Source organism: Thermothelomyces thermophilus, chromosome 1, assembly GCF_000226095.1.
Source record: "Thermothelomyces thermophilus ATCC 42464 chromosome 1, complete sequence".
Taxonomy (NCBI): Eukaryota; Fungi; Ascomycota; class Sordariomycetes; order Sordariales; family Chaetomiaceae; genus Thermothelomyces; species Thermothelomyces thermophilus.
Genome location: NC_016472.1, coordinates 7,371,617 through 7,391,656, shown reverse-complemented (window position 1 = coordinate 7,391,656; position 20,040 = coordinate 7,371,617). Strand labels below are relative to the sequence as shown.

Sequence of the window (20,040 nt, the reverse complement as noted above, 5' to 3'; positions counted from 1 at the left end):
GCATGAAACTTATAAACCAAACGACCAAGCACAAAGCTAGACTTTAAGAAGGTCGGACCCTTCGTTATCAAAGAACGAATTTCGACATCTAACTATCGACTATCGTTACCGTTATCTATATAACTATAGATAGATGTTTTTTATATTTTACTTCTCGAACTAGCACCAAAAAACGCCAAGGTTGCTATATATATCGAAGCAAAGGACAAAGAAGAAGAATAGGACATCGAAGAAATTCTAGATTTACGTATTACTAATAGGGAACTATAGTACCTAGTCAAGTAGCTCGATTTCGGACTAAAAGACAATTTATAGGAACTAGTTAAGAATTTAAACTACCCTAAGAAACTAGAACAGTTCTACTGCTAGAACCCGGATCAACTATAGACACTAGCTTAGACAAAACGGCCAAGTCGGCCTCTAACAAATCTAGGCCCAAAGAGGACTAATCAAATGGGACGCTAGCACCCTAGGACCATACATCACTAATGACACGTGCCTTAGAATCCTATACCCTCTGTTCTTCCGCCTCTATTTCCTCTAGAGACTACATACCTTGATAAAATAGCTTAGAACCCTACTCCTTTAAGAAACGTTTCTAGTGACGAAGACGAGCCAATCGACCGACAGCCGTCTAAAGTTAAGTTTAAAGAACGAAAAGGGCCTCTTTAGCATCAGCCTCTTCTTATTCTACGCGTTTTTGTTTAGATATAATCTTCGTTACTATAAAAAGATCAGCCACGAACATTAAGGCAATAACCAGGCCACGAATAAGCAGACGCTACGTTGGAACTATCGTAAGAACAACCCTAACATATATACTCGCTATAGCGAGAAGAGCCTAATGCCATATAATAAGCCAAGTTCCGCTTGAAACACTATGAACATGGTATGACGTCTACGCCAGAGGAGTCAATAAAAGAAGCAAGCACGGCGTGCTATTAGGATTTCGAAGATTAGTGCTTAGAGATACAATCTACCATCTTGTCAGCTACTAGCAATATGGAAAAAGGGAAAAATTACGAGACATATATAGAAAAGGATGTTAGCACTATTTGAAACAACCTAAAGAAGGCTTTTAAGTCGAAAGCCTTAGAGGGAGGGTATTATATCATAGAAATATATATATAGCTACCGCCTAGGCCACCGACACAAACAGGCCAATCAAGCCAAAGAATGATAGACCAATCAGGACAGGATCACACTTGGCAAGAAACGATCCTAGCAGAGGATCACTAGCTCACAACGTAAGCCAGGTAAGCCAGTACGGAAGATCACCACGACCGCTAATGATCCTAGGATTATATATACATATAGATAGTCACTCGTTATAGTAGACTCTAGGAGTTCACCAGTGGTAACAATCATAATCACAGTACTTATACCAAGCATTGCTGATTACTGTAAGAGACAACTCTAAGTGTTGTTGTAAACCCTTTGGCTTCACCGAATCCCTTAGACGACCTGCCTGCCTGTCCCGCTCAATCTACCTTCGTCTGAACCCTTTTAGAAGAAGTCTGAGCTGGGTTCGTCACAACTAGCAAGACGACTAGGTTATACTATTACTAATGGTATAACTTGCCTATAATATAATACTAATAGAAATGACTAAAGTTATACCATTCTTTATAAACTATAGATATAAAGCAGACCTTAGGTAAGGACTAGAGATTATAGTGCTAAGAGTAGCAGTCAAAGTAGAACAAATATACATATTATATAAGAAGCTTAGAAAGGAACTTAAGTTTGTTAGGACTAGAATAAAGAACTACTATAATAAATATAGGCTCGAGGGACCTTGCCTAAAGAGGGGAGACAAAGTCTACCTAATTATACGAAACTTATAAACTAAATGACTAAGTATAAAGCTAGACTTTAAGAAGGTTAGACCCTTCGTTATCAAAGAACGAATCTCGACATCTAACTATCGATTATTATTACTATTATCTATATAACTATAGATAGACATTTTTTATATTTTACTTCTCGAACTAGCGCTAAAGAACATTAAGATTACTATATATATCGAAATAGAAGATAAAGAGAAAGAATAAGACGTCGAAAAAATCCTAGATTTATATATTATTAATAGAGAACTATAGTACTTAGTTAAATAGCTTGATTTTAGACTAGAAGATAACTCATAGGAACTAGTTAAAAACCTAAGTTACCTTAAGAAACTAGAGTAGTTCTACTAGTAGAATCCTAACTAGCTATAAGAACTAGTTCCAAAGCCTATTTCCTAATAGAAAAAGAGGGGAACCTACTAGAATTAGGACTAGGATCTAAACCGATCAACTCCTAATCAAGCATATCAAAAGCACCTAACACCTAAGCTTAACCCGCGAGAGTCTATATCTCTGATATTAGCAGAGGAGTATCTAGTTCTTCCTCCTTCTCTAGACGAGCTACGCTACGACAAAAAACTTCGGCACTACAATTATATAGGGATTGCTATAAATGACGTAATCGACTTAAACGGCTTAGCGTCTAAGCAAGAAGTGCCTTGGTCTTAGTAATCTCTTTTGAAACCTTCTCCTGCTCTAACAAATTCAAAAGGACTAAAATAGTTAATAACCTAGGACTATAAAGGAAAATAACAAGGAACCTATAGGTATTTGTAATGTTTAGGCTACTATACTTCTTATCTATATAAATATAGTTCTAATACTTGTTTAAACCCTCTATTATTATATAACGCTTTTGTAACTTTATATTTTAATAACGCTTATAAGGTATAATGACCTTATAACCCTCTTGCTTAATCTTAATTATAATAATATATCGTTTATGCTCAAGATTACGACAGTTCCTAGGGATATAATTAGCTATAATAGAAGGAAGCTAGCAAAAGAAGGACATTACCTATAGGGAAAAGAAGGGGTATTAGTAATATTTGAAATAAGTCATAAGAAGCTTTCAGGTCAAAAGCCCTAAAGAGGGGGCATCGTATCATAAGCCAACCATATACCGCGACCTGGTAGGGCATAGCAGACTAAACGAGCCACTAATCAAGAAGGGCACAGAGCAAGGCTGACATGGGATCGCTAGGGAACGCGGGCTACTATAGGCAAACAATTGCCAAAAGGGAAGAATAGCGGAGGATAGCTAGCTACTAAAGGCAATCCTAGGGCAGGCTAGAAAAGGACTATAAGCGACTAATAGAAGTATATATATATATAAATAATTACTTGTTTTAATAGACTCTAGGAGTTTACTAGTAATAGTAACTTACAATTATAGTACTTATACCAAGCATCGTTAACTACTGTGAGAGATAACTCTAGTGTTATTATAAACCCTTTGGCTTTACTAAATCCCTTAGACGACCTATATACTTGTCTTGCTTAACCTACCTTTGTCTGAACCCTTTTAGAAGAAGTCTAAGTTAGGTTCGTTATACCGAGTAGTAGATAGAAGAACTAGAGATATTCTTTAATAAGCTTAAGGATACTATTAAAAGCTTTAAGATTATTGTATCTAGTTATTAGAATGTGGATAAAACTAGATATATACTTATAATGTTAAATAGGTAGTTTAAGATCTTAATAGTTAAGATAGATAAGAAGAAGAAGGTTAGTATCTTCTTCTTTTTTAAGTATTAGTTTGGAATACTAACTATAGTATTTTATTAGCTAGAGATTTTAGACCTTTATAACTAAGAGTCGATAAGTATAATTAGCGCTAGAAATGCTATTAGTAATATTATCTTAATATTCTATATCTTTAAATAGTAGCTATTAGAAGATTAAGATATTAAAGGTCTTAATAAAGAGATATAATTCTATAAGTTAGAGATAGTATTTAATAACGTTAAGATTATAATAGATTAGATATAATATTTTAATAAATATTTCTCTGCTATCTATATTAAGTTCTAGTAATATAGTATAAGCTTTAAGAAATAGTTTAATTATAATTATTATAATTATAGTTCCACTCTTAGTATATACTTTATTAACTTAGATAACGTTACTCCTAAAGATTTAGTCTATATATTTATACTATTAGAAAAATATATATATTGACCACTTATCTTAGATAACTTCATAAGATATTATAATACTAAGCTTTATAAATACTACCTCTTATTTAATATCATTATTATCTTCTTCTTTCCCTATTTAATATACTTTATCTAGCTAATAGATATAGGAGTCTTTTACTATCTTAAGGAAGTATATTAATGATGTCTCTAATAGGTAGTTCAAAACGGTAATCTTACGTTTACCTAGGTAGACTTTATTAGAAGATTCTAAGAAATCTAAGAGGCTAGTTTTAAACGCCGAAATATTATAGTAAGATTTGAAAAGACTAGTCTTTTTCTACCAAACCAATATATTATAATAGACTAGATCAGGGAGAAAGTATTATCTAATATAAGTATTGGATATTTTATAATAATTCCTAATAATAAGCAATAAATATATATAAAAAAGGATATTAACTATATTTAAAAGTAATATCTTAAGCTTTTTAGTTTACTAATATAAAGACACTTTTAAGATATTACATTAATAGTTAATAAAGGTTAACTAATATATAAATATCTAAATAACTTTACTAAGAACAAGAGGGCCTATTTAGCCATACTATTCATTAAGAAAATATAAGGCTAATTTATTAAGCTAATAGAAAAGGTTATAATAAGTATAACTATTTAATAGATTTAACGGTTTTAGAAGATCTAAGCTTAGAAGAACGCTAAGGTAATTCGAGATACTAGCCAAAAAGCTACCTATATTACTATCAAGCAGATTAAACAAGAGTATAGAGAGGAATACAAAGTCTTGAAAAGGTACCTAGAAAATAAGATTCCTAGCACCAATAGGCATTACCTTCGTATAGTAACCTTTACTAAATTCCTAGAAAAGACTAATAAGAACGACTATCTTCCTCTTAATAATAATTACCCTCTTTAGGTTCTACCAAAGGAGCGTTAGCTATTAGCATTTTTCGACTTAGGAGATAGAAAGGAAGTCCTAATCCCTTAGTTAGCAAAGAAGCCGTTATCAGAAATCAAATTCCCATCCCCTAAGCGTCCTAGGATATAGATTAGCGGTGCGACTACAATGTTAATTGACGATAGCAACGATGACAGATTTGACTTTACAGATAGTAAAGATAGGTAAGAAGAGGATGTCGAGTCACTATCTCTATCTAGGGGTAAGAAGGAGTCTCTATATATAGCTATTATTAAGGATATTAGGAGGTTTAAGAAGCGACGTGCCTATAAGTCTATAGTAGTAACGCTAGGGACAGAAGATAATAACTATCACTAGGAGGCTGAAAGAGAAGGTACTACTATAATTAGGAGCGTTAAGAGCGATAGGGATAGGAGGTATAATATAGAGGGAGAGGGAGACGAATGCGAGTCATATAACTAGTTATTTGACTAGTTATAATTAGGTAGAATTGAATTTTACTACGTTTTTAAGCTTTTTAGAGTCTAGTTTACAATTAAACTATTTGTAGCTATTTAAGGCTATTATTATAAGGGTAATTAAACTTAAATTGAACTTGATAGCCCCTTTTGCAAAGACGCGAATGTATAGGAAATTTGGTGGCGATGTGTCCGGCTATATTGGCATGTCCGGGGGTTTTGGCCCCACCTGTCTCCCGGACAGGTGGTAGTCCTGAACTAATTAGTCAGCACTAACCACCGGGTATGTACGGATTACACTACACTAGTTTGGGTGTGTACGAGTACACTATGTAACTCGGTACAGTAAGAAACATCGACTGTCAATTCAACTCCAACCACCGCACCACGCAAAAGGGCGCCGCGATCTTCTGCCTGCTCATTCATACACGGATCATAAGAGAAGACTGGCGCGACACCTCATCACACCGAGTCCCTCGAGGACTCTCGGCACCGAGACTACCGAGCAACATGTCAGCTCTGGCAGGGGGGGTCCCGATGTTCCAGCTCTTCCAAGGAAGTCGAAGGAGTCCAATTTGGCCGCCCGTGTCGTTCTGCTTCCCGTGCTTCTGCGACAATTTCCTCCTCCATCGAAGCATACTGGCTCAGGCTATCCGTACTGTATGTACATAGCACATACGTACTACAGTACATACAAGATCCGTACGTACCTACTTTACCTAGCTAGTACCTACCTGCGTGCCTTTGTTTGCCTGCAGCAGAGCCAAATACATTATTCACCAAAGCAAGACTACCTAAAGCTAAGTACCGAGGTAGCTGCGTTCTCCTAGCAGCTACCCCCCCCCCCTTCCCTCGATGCAAGATCCCGCGCGCGCGCGTAGAGATTAGTACACGGACGAGGCCGGAGAGCCCAGACTCTATCCGTGCTTCAGTAGTGAAGTGTGTATTCCGTATGTACTTACAGCCGTCGGTCTCGCTCGTTCTCTCAGAGCTTCGGAAAGAAGACCGTACACTAAAGGAGACCAACCGAGGTCGATTTAAGTGACCACCAGCACCATGGACCTTATCTGCACCCAACGTTGGCGGGAGAAGGCTCGGATGATCATGAGCCACCAGAGAGAGATATTGTGAGGCGGGAACTTTTCATCTTTCGCGGAAGCGCAACATCTCACACGTGTCAATCGGGGGGGGCTCGTGTTGAAGCCGCCCGCTGCAGTTCGTGCATTGCATTAGGGTCCTCCATCCTATCTGGCGAGTTTCGCATGAATGTACGTATGCATGTACATACATACATACACTCGGGCAGGCTTCAGGATATATCCGCACGGGCGGCATACCCGCCCCCCTTTTTTTTGGCGGGACGATGCCGTGCGGTCGAGAATGACTAACTACACTCGACCATCCAACACATTTATCCCGTTCATTTCCCTCCCATCTCGGGCAGATCAATCTTTGGACAATAGCAGCCGTCACAGATGTGTGTGTACTGTACGGATTGGTCCATGGAGACGGCTTCGTCCAAGATATCAACCAACCCGGTCTGGGCCGCTGCCGTGCGGCTGTGCGGCTGTCATGTTTACAGGCGACTTTAGCGTATATGCCCGAACAAGTTACGCTAAAGGTATTGTGAGAGCTAGCTCGCGGGTTTGGAAATTCTTAACTCTTACTGGCCTGAGGGTCAAGGATGGGGACGGGGGAATATGAGACAACCTCGACAGCCGGGAGTCCAATAGGGTAATGGTTGTGCTCCTTGTATACGGAAATACATACAGTCTACACCGGAATAGCATGTAGCGTATGTACGGATCACGTTTTTTCTGTCCCTTATCACCAGCGCTTCGTTCGGCTACCGGCAGATGGATTCGTCAGCGGCATATGATCCGTAGCCTCCGCCCAGCCACGACCACCCTCGCAGCAGCGAAGGCAACGGCTGCGAGGACGTAGAACACCCCCGTGACGACGACCAGGCTCGGATGACGCCCCTCCCCGCCGTCAAACACCTGCTCGGCGACCGGGACGGCCAGCATCACCAGGAACGAGGTGATGGCATGGCACGTCCCATAGTACCTCCCGTACTCGCGCGCGTCACAGAGCCGACCAACCACCACGGGCGCGAGACTGACGCCGCCCCCGCTGGCGACGCCAAACACGGCCGCGAAGGACATGACCCCTCCCTTGGTCCCGCCGGCGGGGAGCCAGACCGCGAGGGAGGCCAGCGCGGCGGCCGCGCAGCACCCGACGCTCGCGTCGAACGGCCCCAGCCGGTCCGCGGCCCAACCGGCCAGCACCCTCCCCGCCACCGAGGCGCCGTTGGCAACCGCCACGACCTCGAACGCCTCGGCGCGCCCGAGCCCCGCCCTGCCGAGCGCGTAGCGCGGCAGGTAACTCAGCGCCAGAGACGACCCCAGCTGCGCGCACAGGACGGCCCCGACCGTCGGCGCGAAGCCCGCCGCTGCGCTGACACCACCACCACCACTACCAACACCACCAAAGATGATGCGCGCGCGAAGCGGGCGCAGGCTGCTTCTGCTGCTTCTGCTGCTGCTGCTACTGCCGCCGGCGGCGGCGGCTTCTTTCTCCCCGCCTTCCTTCTGCTCCTTTGGCTCCTTCTCCTCCCCCCTTTCCCCCTCCTCCCTCTCCGTCCCGGCCGCAAGGCCCGGAGCGCGGGTGATGAGAAAGTTAGCGGCGACGGTGAGGGCGAGGCAGAACAGGGCGATGGCGCGGACGGCCCAGGCCCAGCCGACGCGGGCGAAGAGGGCGTCGAGCAGCGGGGGGAAGACGAGGCCGCTCGCGGAGGTGGACGTGGTGGCGAGGCCGATGGCGAGGCCGCGGTGGTGGGCGCTAAAGACGCGCGCGACGGCGGCGACGGACGGCACGTAGAGGAGGGTGCTGCCGAGGCTGCCGAGGATGGCGAGGGCGGCGAGGATGAGCCCGGCGGCGGCGGCGGCGGCGTCGACGCTGGCGAGGAGCAGGCTCGCGACGAGGGAGACGGTGCCGCCGAGGATGAGCCATCGCGGGCCGTGCTTGTCGAAGAGCGGGCCGACGTGGAGGCCCAGGAGGAAGCTGAGGAAGGCGTAGGCGAAGATGGCGCCGCCGACGGCGCCGGGGCTGAGGTCGTCGGCGGTCCAAGTCGTCGCGAGATAGGCCCGGAAGGTCGACAGGATGTTCATGAAACCGAGGGCCGCAAAGAGCGCCAGCCAGCAGCCCGAGACGACCAGCCAGGCGCGAATGCCCCCATCCCGAGAGTCTTGGTCGAATTCGCCGGCCGCTGAAATCTTGATGGAGCTGGACGACAGGCCGGCGCTGTCGTGCAGGGAATCAATGCTGCCGGGACTCCTCGGCGATTTTGACCCATCTTCTCCCCCGCCGCCTCCTCTTGACACGAGATCTCGCGCGCGCGGCCCGGACCTGGCGATGTGTACCACGGAACATATCTTCTTGAGACCATTTTGCAGCCCTGTCCCCCAAGACAGGGTGCTACTCCTGGACATCTCGCGTTAATTTAAGCTGCCAGTGACGGAATGGGACGAGTGTGACGAGTTGTGGCAGATGAGATAGAAGACGAGAAGGCAGGAGGCGGGAAGCAGCGTGCTGCTCGACAACTGGGAAAAAGAAACAGCAAGTCAAAGAAAACAAATACAATGATATAATCATTAATAAACGAAGAGGGAGAAACGAACAAACAGGAAAACCAACCTGAAAATGGGCGCCGAGCAGAGCGGGAATGGTGGCAAACAGATCCACTTGAAACCGTCTTGTTACAGAGGGAGGGTAGTTACTGTTGGTGGTGCGTGTGCGCAGTAGTGATGTATGTACATACATACTGTACATACATACATACTACATACGCACTAAGCATAGATGATCTCTTAACACCAGGTGCAGGTGCGCTGTGCCGCTTGACCCACGTTGTTTTGTGAAGAGGCCCCGCTTGGGGCCGCAGTCGAGCTGAGGTGAGATCATCCGCCGAGTTCCCCACGCCGTAGTGTACGGCATGTCAAGGAGCAACCCGCGGCAACCTTTGTTGTGGGATCGTCTAGTGACTTGGCCATCAGAAGTCGCTTTGTGAATCCAGATGGCTATTTCTCCATTCTTGGCAAATCCTACTAATACTAAGCATGGCCCCCTCCCTCGATATGCGCTCCTTGCCCCTTAAACGTGCTAATCTGAAACCAGGGTAAACTGCAACGCTTCGTCCCCTAGCTCACAGACCTACACTAAGCGGCAATGAAACAATCGGGGTTCGCCGCTGTAGTGTTTTTGCCGCACGCAACAGACATGGCTCTTCTAACTAGAAGCACTGCTGATAATTACGGCTTGCCCCGAGAAGGACCTGACAACGTCGAGGCGCCGTACTGCGTACTTGGTATAATTTGCCCCGGCAAAGGAGGACCGGTCATCCTTCGCCACCGCTCGTAGCATCAGCGTGCTCATTTGCTGAGAAGGCTGGGTCCTCGGAATGAATATCTTACCACCGAACCCAGCCCGATGCGCCTTGGGTCTGCGAGTCCCGAATTTGACAGAATTGCCCCGTGGCGCCGCTAGCCTAGCCTTGCTCGTCTGCAACCTCCTCCATCGTCACGCCGCGGGGACCGGCATCTTGGCCGGCCTGTGGTTCCCCGGTCTGCGGTCGTGTCGGTTCACGGGTCCGAAGGTAGCCCTCTTTCTCCAGCCGATCCGCTTCTTCTGGTTCTAACAGGCCTCCCCGCCCTTTGCTCTTCTCGATCTTCATCCTGACGGCCGTCGGCATGAAGGCGCTCACAGCTTCCTTGCGCAAATCTCTGACGACCGGTTTGGCCTCGTACACCGTCTTGGACTCGATGACGGGCGCGGCGGGCTTCCCGGATTCTTGCCGTTCGGCTTCCGACGCCCGCTCCGCGTTTCTCTTCGCCCGGCGCTTGGCGTACCATTCGTCCAGGATCTCCTTCGGAATGGGGGGCGGCGTATCTCTCGGCATCGGTATGCGCTTGACATCCTCGGGCACGTCGCTGTCGCTGCTGGATTCGTCTTCAGCATCGCGCCTCCTCTTTCCCAGGACGCCGTCACCTCTCTGTCCCTGCCTCGGCGGGCCACGGCTGAATTGCGGTGCTTTATCCCCCAGCGCTTCTCTTGCCTTAAGGACCGCCTTCAGATCTTTCTCGAGAGCCTCGAGAGCTCGCTCCTCGTGGGCCGTGAGCTTCCCTCCGCCCTCCTTTATTGCCTTGAGGTCATCGATCTGCTGCTGTATCCTGGCGGGGTTGCGCTTGGCTAGCTTTTCGTTCCTCCGTGCTTGCTGCTCTAGCTTGCCTATATGCGAACCGATGAGTTAGTTTGATTTCAGTACATGGGATAATGGGATATTGGCGCCCGGAACATCAGAACGCGGGCACGGTTTTCCGACGCGACGGCACCTTTCTTAATCGCTCTGGCCTTCTCAGCCTTGCGCTGAGCCTGCACGGGATTGTAGTTACGTTCTTTTGGCATTTTGGGCGACCACGGGTTGTCGGGTTGTCGAGGTGCTTTTATGCGCTCCTATCAGATGTTGACGTTTTTTGGTCCAGACCTGAACTCGGCGAGAGCTCCTGGCAAAAATGATGGGAACAAGCTCCGGGCAAGTCGAGACCGGCTGTCAGCTGACGCCAAGCCTGCATGCACGAAATGCCTGGCTCCCAGGACTCCACCCCGGGCGCACCGCGTTCCGGGTCCCACGACTGGGCTGAGTTTCCGCGTTTCAGGCGCCGGAGGTTCCCCACACCTCAGCTGGGTTGCTGTTGCAACCTTGCGTGTTGACGCCCTGGTACGGAGTAACTACCCCGCCCCCGCTCCCTGCCCAATCAATCCACCTCCATTATCACTGAATCGGGCAGGACGAACCTCGCTGGCGCGGCGCGGGTTTCGGCGCCATAATAATTTAAGCTTGTCTCCATCATTTGGCGCGCCTTGTTTATGTGCAGGTGATCCGAACCCGCCTTTGCATCATCTCACCGCATTTTATCACGTCGTTGGGTGCAGCTCCGACCTTCTTTTTGCCGAGAGGTCGTGACCGGTCAAAGAGGCACGACTTGAGAGCTGCAAAGACGCCGCATCACTTTTGTTTGTGTCAATACAGAGGTACCTTTTGCAGATCGCTCAGCCACACACCATGGCGAGCTTCGTGACAAACCTGTTCCCCGGCGCGAAGCAGGACAGGACCGACGCGCGCCCCTCCACGCCGACCCGTCACAACTTCATCACCCCTGCCAGCACTCCACAGGGCAGCCCCAGCAAGAAGACGGTTCCTCCCGGCGCCAATGAGCTCCCTGCCGCGCTGCAGGGCATGAAGATCAACCCACCGAGCGCGTTCGACACCCCGGTGAAGCTCACCCGTCCCCAGAGCGTGGTCGCGCCGCTGTCTCCCGGCAAGAGTAACCTACAGATTCTGGAAGAGGGTTCACCGAGTGTCGACGACAGCATCATCCGCAAGGGCGCTCCCCGAACGGGCAGTCCTCTGAGAAAACAAGGACAGGAAAACACCCCCCCAAACCTCCCGAGAGACCCCTTCACCGAGCCGACATACCAACCAAGCCATGCCGCCCTTTCGCGCCAAGAATTGTATCAGCCGAGAGAACGGCCGTCGCCGACGGTACGGCGATTCAACACTACCAGGGGCCTGACTCCCGAGGAGCGCGAGCTCCTCCAGAAGCCCGCCGTCAAGCGCCTGGTCAACGTCACCCAGCTCTGTAAGCACACGTCCGCGGGAGTTCGGGCCGCTCCCATTCCCAGGATTGCTGCTGACTTCGTTTTCGTCAGATTTCCTTGACTACTATTTTGATCTCCTGACCTATGTCAGTCAGAGGCAGAACCGGCTCAATGCGTTCAGAGAAGAATTCCCCCCACCCCCGGCGACAGACGAGGAAACTTATAATCAGATGTGGGCAAAGTACACGGGCCGAGAACGCGCCAATCTCCGCAAGCGGCGGGTGAGGCTGCGGCACGCCGACTTCCAGATCCTGACGCAGGTCGGCCAGGGAGGGTATGGCCAGGTCTTCCTCGCGCAAAAGAAGGATACCAAGGAGGTGTGCGCTCTGAAGGTCATGAGCAAGAAGCTGCTGTTCAAGCTGGACGAGGTCCGGCACGTCCTGACCGAGCGCGACATTCTCACGACGGCCAAGAGTGACTGGCTCGTCCGGCTGCTGTACTCGTTCCAGGACGACAAGAATATCTATCTTGCCATGGAATACGTACCCGGCGGCGACTTCCGCACTCTCCTCAACAACACGGGCGTGCTGTCGAACCGGCACGCGCGCTTCTACATCGCCGAGATGTTCTGCGCCGTCGACGCCCTGCACCAGCTGGGCTATATCCACCGCGACCTCAAGCCCGAGAACTTTCTGGTCGACTCGACCGGCCACGTCAAGCTCACCGATTTTGGCCTGGCGGCCGGGTTCTTGGCTCCCGCCAAGATCGAGTCGATGAGGATCCGCCTGGAAAAAGCGTCCGAGGCGCCGGTCCCGTTTGGCAAACCGATGGACCAGCGTACGGTTGCCGAGCGTCGGGAGGGCTACCGCACCATGAGGGAGCGGGACGTGAACTACGCCAAGTCGATCGTCGGCTCGCCGGACTACATGGCGCCCGAGGTGCTGAGGGGCGAGCAGTACGACTTCACGGTCGACTACTGGAGTCTGGGATGCATGCTCTTTGAGGCCCTCACGGGCTTCCCTCCCTTCGCGGGAGCGACCGCCGACGAGACGTGGCGGAACCTGAATCATTGGAAGGAGGTCCTAAAGCGGCCGGTGTGGGAAGACCCGAACTACTTCCTGAGCAACCGGACATGGAACTTTATCACGACGTAAGTCCGCGGCCGAGGTAACTGCCGGGTGGGGCGCAGACGAGAGAGACGAGAGAGACGAGAGGGGCTGACTTGACGACGAAATTGCAGCTGCATCAACTCGAGGTCCAGGAGGTTTTCCAACATCAAGGACATCTATGCGCACCAGTACTTTGCCGAGGTGGACTGGGCCGTGCTGCGCGAGACCAAGCCGCCGTTCGTGCCCGAATTGGACTCGGAGACGGACGCGGGCTACTTTGACGACTTCAGCAACGAGGCCGACATGGCCAAGTACAAGGAAGTGCATGAGAAGCAGCAGGCGCTCGAGACCATGGCGGACCGCGAGGACGAGATGAGGAAGAGCCTGTTTGTCGGGTTTACCTTCCGCCACCGCAAGCCGGCGACCGACGAAGGGACCCCGCGCAAACCGATCCCCTTCGACGACGACGACAACGACGACTTTGGCACCATGCTCTAAGTTAGTGCCAACCGCGCCGGCTCCAGGCCGAACTTACTTTTTTTTCTTTGCAGGGTTTCTTAGCGCAGCCCCAGCAGATCGCTGGAGAGTGTGCACGAGAGCCGCATGCCGGGGCATTTGTTAGGGCGTTATGGTCGGTATGACGGCAGGAAGTACATACATCTGATGGCGTAGTTGGGCACGTGTCACCAGTCGGTTTTTTTTCTTTTTTTTTTTTTTTTCCTTGTTTGGCGAGGGCTGGAGGGCTGTGTGGCTGGTTCCTTGCTTGACTCACTTTTCTGTTTTTTATTCTCGTTGTTTTTCCTTTCCGCCGACTTCTCGACCATGGACGATATAGAGACCGTCGACGGTACACGACACATTTTTCAGCATTGCTTTTTTTTGTTCTGCGTGTCCTGGGGTTTCTGGTCGGAAGTCGGGAAATAGATGACTGCACTAGATGGGCATTGCTCGGGTGTTTGATTGGCCGGGCCATGCCGATCGTCGGCGTGTGAATATTACTGTGTGAATGTGATAGAGAAATTGTACTAGATCATCATCACTCTCCTTGGCAAAACGAAGCGCTGACGCGTCAGCTCAGACAGAATACTCCGGATTGTTGCCCGTTTGCTGGCCGCGTGGTGAGACATTGCGAAGCGGCGGAACCAGATGTAATTGCATGAATTCGTACATACAGGACTCTGCCGTGTACGCGATCTACACCACGGAGAGCACACTGAGCGTCGTCATCCAGGTCTGAAATGGGCAGCAAAGTGAAGGACCTAGGTTGCACTACAGAGAGAACTCTAGTAGCAAGCTGAAGCGGCATTTGGCTTGAGTGATGCTCGCCGCTGGAACCATCCAATGTCGTGACAGGATCTAATCTCTCGGCAGTTGCCTTCCCCGGCACCGAGAGTACCAAGTGGGGCGCCCCCTCCCCTTACAGTTACTCTCCAGCCATGAGCCGACTCTTTTGAGAGGAATCCTTTCGATTCATCATCTTACTGTAGTACATCCGCCACGCGCTGCTCTACCTTTTGAAATACAATGGAGGAGGCAAGCAAATAAATCCGGTGTGGAAGGAAAGCCAGATTTTCGAATTGCGATCTGGCGACTAACTGCTCGAGCTAAATTCAAGCCGAGACCAGAACCCCCGGAGGAAAGACTGCGGTTGGTTCATAGATTGCCGTTGGTTCATCGGATATTCCCCACGGCACCACACCCGAACTATTTTGACAATCAAGAGACCCCAGCGCCAGCAACCAGGAGACTCAGCTTGCCTCTCGTTAACCTGCAGGATTACTATGTACTTGTCCCACGTGGACATGCCTCCTACATGCCTTACCTCCCTGACCCAGGGTACACTACCTACCACCATGCCTGGGCATTACTATGTACAACATAGCGACATGGATCCAGGATATCGGCATTCCTTCTCAGCCACGCTTCCGCCCGCCTTCGGCCCCGGACCGCAGATCGCCAGATGAAGAAGCGGGGGTGGGCCACGATCCGGATGCCGCACATTCGCTAGCGCATTTGCCAAGTCTCCGCGCCACCACCGAGCGCTGTGATCGCGGGGTTCATGGGACCGCGCACTCACTGGGGCATGGCTTTCGCGGCTGTCTCATGACGAACACGCTGCTCCTGCCGTGTCACCGCCACGTCCACGTCCCGGTGGCATTTCATTTCCAGATGTTTGACACGAGAGGCTCTTTACGTGACGGCAGGCCGCGCGGCAGCAGCAGGGGCAGTGCCCTCTCTGTCTGGTCTCGCCCGCTCGAGATCGACTAGCTGGCACTGTGATAACCCGGAAAACTTCCCGTGGGCTGAGTGCGTACAGCTAGCTTTCGATATGCCTTACTGTGTGGTTCCGTGTGTGCCGTTTGCAGGGACAAGCGTCTGTCTCTCTTGCTGTTGGAGTACCAATAGCACCTCGTGATACGGCTTGGACACCGCCTTTGACAGTCGCTCGCCCGTCGACGACCGACGGCCCGAGAAGAGGCATCTGAATCAGTCCTTTCAGCCTTTTTTTGGGTCAGCGTGCGTCACCACGCATGCCGTCCTCAATGTTATATTACGGCGCTTAACTCCCTTGCCTTTTTTTTTTGCCCTCACAACCTCTCTCAGACACGTCGCTGATCCCCATTCCGCCATGAAGAACACCGCCGTATTCGTACTCCTCGGCCACGCGGCACTTGCTCAGGCCGAAGCCTGGTGGGAAGGTGCTCCAGAGTGTGCTGTTCGTCCTCCCCCATCCCCCCAACTCCATCTGTGGGACCGGACGGAAATCCTAATCGGTTGCCCCTAGTATGACTGCTTCAACTCGTGGTGGTCCTCCGCCATCGCCTGGCCGGCTCCCACCAGTTACTGCTCCGCAAACCAGGGAGCCTCCGTATCCAACTGCCTCAGGACGGCCTGCTCGGCCACCCCGACAGCCGTGACCTCGTACAGCTCGCTGTCCGCGTCACTGTGCTCCAGGTGGTCATCGTGTAGCTCTGCCGGCTCCACGGGCGTGTACACCATCACAGCGCCAGGTAATCCCACTCTTTGCCCCTTCCACCACCACCACCACCACCACCCAACCTCCTCGCCTCATTCGGGCAAGCTAACTTCGACCCCTTCCCCACCTCCTTTTAGCATTCACCGGCAGATGGCCCGACCTTGATGATGATCACGATTGGGACGACCTCGACTGGGATGACCTCGACTGGAACGACCATGATGACGACGATGACGACGACGACGACTGGGACGACCTGGACCGCTTCCGCTCGCGCTGGTCGCAGTTCACGCGCACCTGGACCGGCGGCGTCTACACCGTCACGGGCTGCGAGTGGGACGGAAACGTGTGGGCGGGCGGGCCGTGGGGCTACGGCATCGGCGGCGCGGCCGGCTCGCCCTGGGGCCCCTGGGGCAGCGGCTGGCGGGTGACCACCGTCACGCAGACCATCACGCGCGTCGTCACGGTCACCAGCTCGGGCGGCGCCACCTCGCTGTCCACCAGCGTCGGCCCGGGCCTGGTCGCCCTGGCCGTCAGCGGAGACGTGACGAGCACCAGCGTCGTCGGGGCGGCCGAGACGACCGGCACCGGCACCGCTGGCAACAGCCCCAGTGCTACCGGCGGCAGCGGCGGTGGCTCGGTTCCGGACGCGGCCGCTGCCTTGGCTGGGGATGGCGCTCTCGGGGTCAAGGTTGCCGGGGCCGTTCTGGGCGGCGTCATTGCTGTGGCTGCCCTGCTTTAAAAGGCTGGCGTGGGGCCAGCCCGTTGTGAGTTTTGTGGGGGGGGGGGGGAGGGGGAGGGGGGAGGCGTTTGCTCGTTGTCTGTTTCCTCTGTTCTCGGGTTGATGTCTCTTATGGGGAGCTGTTACTCGATGGTCCTGGCAAGAGAGAGAGAGGGGCCCATTCTGGATGGAGCGGTGTACCCCTGACCCGAGGTTGATGGTGGAGGAATGTTTTCTCAGTCCTTTGCAAAGAAACCTGATGTCCCGGTATAAGATGATTCTATGATAGCATATAGCAACTTCCTTTTTAATTTTTTCTTGTCCTCAACCATGCCATAACACGCAGATCAACGCCGCCGTCGAGCAGCCCTTGGAATCTCTGGCAGACTGCTGTTGCTGGTTTGTAGGTCACAGGAGGAAACTGGTGGGGAATAAGATTTAAGATTAAAGAGAAACGATTTTAAAAAAAAAAATAAGGTCACGCTCGACGACCAATTCCATCTGTTGTCGGTGCCACTAGGCAGTAGACGTACTCGGTGCTCCGTCCCTTGGACGAGGTCATCCATAAAGACGGCCAATACGGGAGGCGGTAATGGCATGCCAGCTTGAACCACTCTCAGAAGGGAAAGACTTGGCTCGCTCCGAGGCGTTTGGGGTAAATACGGAACTCGATGGACTCACTCACTAAGAAGTCCCATGCAGTAGAGAAAGAGGAATGAGTGGGCTGCGGTTATCGTGCAAGTGCTAGTGCCGGAGGAAAAACCAGACAAGCGAGAACAGTGACGAGGGTCCAACTCTGTTGCAAGATGGAGTTCCACGGCCGGACACGCCGGCGGTAGTGTTAGTCATCCTGAGTTCGGGGATACCTATCCCTGGAACGTAGCAAGAACGAACGGGGTGCCGAATCTCTGTCTTTGGAGGAATGCGGTTCGGTCCGCCAAGGCCATATTTTTGGTGCCCCATGGGGGTATGGTATGTATATATAGGGGTCCAATGGGGGACTGCACGAACGGGGAGGATCCTCGAGCCTCAGTTGTAATAATGAGCGGAGGCAGATAATCAGATGTGCCGTACGAAGTATGTACATACGTACAGACGTGGTCATGTATGTACTGTACCAGTGTTGCTCGGAACGCTCCTTTTATGTACGGATAATGTCGCGCGTAGTTAGGGGAAGCATGCCCACGGAGAACTCCAAAAGATGCTCACCCGTGCGCTCGCCCATGTCCGCAACCCATGTGCTCACCCGTGCAAGAGATTGCGAATCAGACCTCACCGTATCCCCAGACTCTGAATGGACAACGGCAGAGCCATATCAACCTCGGTGATAGGAGGGGAGGAGGGGAGTCGCTCCGTCGAGCGAGGTGTATATAGTCAGGACGTTGCCCCAATCTCCTTCCCACGCCCTTTGCACCCAAACGTATAGCGAGCACTGAGAACATCGCAATCTTCTTCTTCTTCTTTTATTATTATTATTATTTTTTTTTTTTGGCCTGTCGAGACCACCCCTCATTTCCTTCTCCCCCTTCCCCCCCACCTCTTCCTCCCGAGGTGAGGGACAGGGTTAGGGTTCTGCAGAGCGGAACGGCTCGTTATTGACAGTCATCAGTCCAAACAATCGATTTCATATCAATGTGTCGGGCAATCACCCAATTGCCCCCACGCACCCGCCCGGCACCCATGGCGGATGCGGTCAACCCCCACAGGGCTCGCACACTTGCACCCTTGATTGGGCGCTCTCCGGTGAAACAGCCTCCGGTTGCTTTTTGCTCGACTCGACTCCAGCACAGAAGCCAAGTTACACAGTACTCCTCCGTACACACACATGCAACCACGCAAACCCCACAGCAGCAGCAGCAGCAGCGGCAGCGGCAGCGGCCGCGGCCGGGGAGGACCTGTGGACAAAGATCTCTCACGCAATGTGTCGCGTGCCAACGACGGAGCACAGCCGAAGAAGGTATCGAGATCGCCCCCCGGGATCCGTCCGATGGGGCGGACCGAGGTTGGCAAGTACTGTATACACTACTCGATCAAAGCGGGGATGCCAGCAGGCAGATCTTGTCACCGCCATGTTGAAAAGAGCGATATGTTCGTGTTCCCGTTTTGGAGGCATCATTAATATGATGATGGAAATTTGGTGGATGCTGTCGGATGCTAAGCTTATCGCCGAGTCGAGCATCGCCGTGCAAGGCATGTGAATGGGCAGCGGGACCAGGTTCGGCTAGGGATGTGTAGTTGTAAGCGTGGACCCCCGGAACCCCCTGTCTTGTTTCGCAAAAGACCCAGATTTCCCGCGCGACACACATCGGGTCCATTGATAAGGCGCAACTGGAGAAGGAGAGGGGGAAGAAGGACTAGCGGATTACGCCTGCTGCGAAGAGCGGGAAACCCCAGCGAAATCGGATGAACGACAGCCTCGCAGACCGACAACGAGGGGCCCGGAACGCACGAAGCAACGACTCGAAAGAGCCGTCTATGCGGGCCGATTCCGGTACGGGCGAAGATTGGGAAGGATCCTTTACACTACACTAGTGGAGAGACGGCAACCGCACCATGTCGGGAGCGAGCATCCGGCGGGCTGCAAGCGAAGCTACTTGTTCCGGTTCCTGCCGAACGGCCGGTTTTCGCAGAGGCTAAATTGCGATTCCAAGGTGAGGGAGGGAGGAGTGTCTGGAGACAAACGTGAAACTCGCCCGACTGTGTCATGGCTGTGACGGCGACCGCCGCGTTGTTCAAATTTTTCTCCCAACGTACTGGACCCCATGTACACTAAGTATGTGTAGCCGTGTCGGGGGGAATAACCAAAAAAGTTATTATCAAGACCCATGCCTTTCTTTTTTCGATGCTGATGAAGATGGGAAAGCGACCGTTGCTGGATGCAACCATGGGGTGGCCCTCGGGGCTGAGGATCTCGGTGGGCCCGGGGGCGTGCACTCACCCGCACTATGTATGTAGTGTACTGTACATACCACGCAGTATTCCACACCAGTTATAAGGTATTTTATTAGGGACTACACTACACTAGCGTACGCAGTAGCTACCGATCCCTACTCTAGTGTATACACCCAGTAGTGCTTTAACTAGTGTACTTTCCGCTAGCGTAATGTACAGTGGGGTCAGAAAAGTGTTTGCCCACTTCAACCCTGGAAATCCACTTCCAAATCACTACCCCTCTTCAACTTCAACGACGGCT

At 51.2% G+C, this 20,040-nt stretch overlaps 5 protein-coding genes across 5 annotated transcripts; 2 read left to right on the top strand and 3 right to left on the bottom strand.

Moving 5' to 3' along the window:
- Positions 1 to 7,266: 7,266 nt before the first annotated feature.
- On the bottom strand, positions 7,267 to 8,649 carry MYCTH_2035984 (uncharacterized protein; the record flags this gene model as incomplete). Its single annotated transcript, XM_003660066.1, has 2 exons — positions 7,267 to 7,835; positions 7,935 to 8,649. Coding segments are annotated over 2 exons (1,284 nt in total), but the record flags the coding sequence as incomplete, so codon positions are not given.
- A 775-nt stretch (positions 8,650 to 9,424) lies between these two features.
- MYCTH_2314005 (uncharacterized protein) lies at positions 9,425 to 10,889 on the bottom strand. Its single transcript, XM_003660065.1, has one exon. The coding sequence runs from the start codon at positions 10,338 to 10,340 to the stop codon at positions 9,930 to 9,932; it is 411 nt and encodes a 136-aa protein (XP_003660113.1). The 5' UTR covers positions 10,341 to 10,889; the 3' UTR covers positions 9,425 to 9,929.
- Positions 10,890 to 11,504: 615 nt separating this feature from the next.
- On the top strand, positions 11,505 to 13,647 carry MYCTH_74927 (uncharacterized protein; the record flags this gene model as incomplete). The annotated part of the gene is made up of 3 exons (XM_003660064.1): positions 11,505 to 12,081; positions 12,152 to 13,190; positions 13,281 to 13,647. 3 exons carry the CDS (start codon positions 11,505 to 11,507, stop codon positions 13,645 to 13,647), a joined length of 1,983 nt encoding a protein of 660 aa, XP_003660112.1.
- A 2,131-nt stretch (positions 13,648 to 15,778) lies between these two features.
- On the top strand, positions 15,779 to 16,868 carry MYCTH_90354 (uncharacterized protein; the record flags this gene model as incomplete). Its single annotated transcript, XM_003660063.1, has 3 exons — positions 15,779 to 15,865; positions 15,935 to 16,160; positions 16,264 to 16,868. The coding sequence occupies 3 exons, from the start codon at positions 15,779 to 15,781 to the stop codon at positions 16,866 to 16,868; spliced, it is 918 nt and encodes a 305-aa protein (XP_003660111.1).
- Positions 16,869 to 17,037: 169 nt separating this feature from the next.
- Positions 17,038 to 17,815, bottom strand: MYCTH_86350 (uncharacterized protein). Its single transcript, XM_003660062.1, has one exon. The coding sequence runs from the start codon at positions 17,808 to 17,810 to the stop codon at positions 17,592 to 17,594; it is 219 nt and encodes a 72-aa protein (XP_003660110.1). The 5' UTR covers positions 17,811 to 17,815; the 3' UTR covers positions 17,038 to 17,591.
- Between the last annotated feature and the right edge of the window lie 2,225 nt (positions 17,816 to 20,040).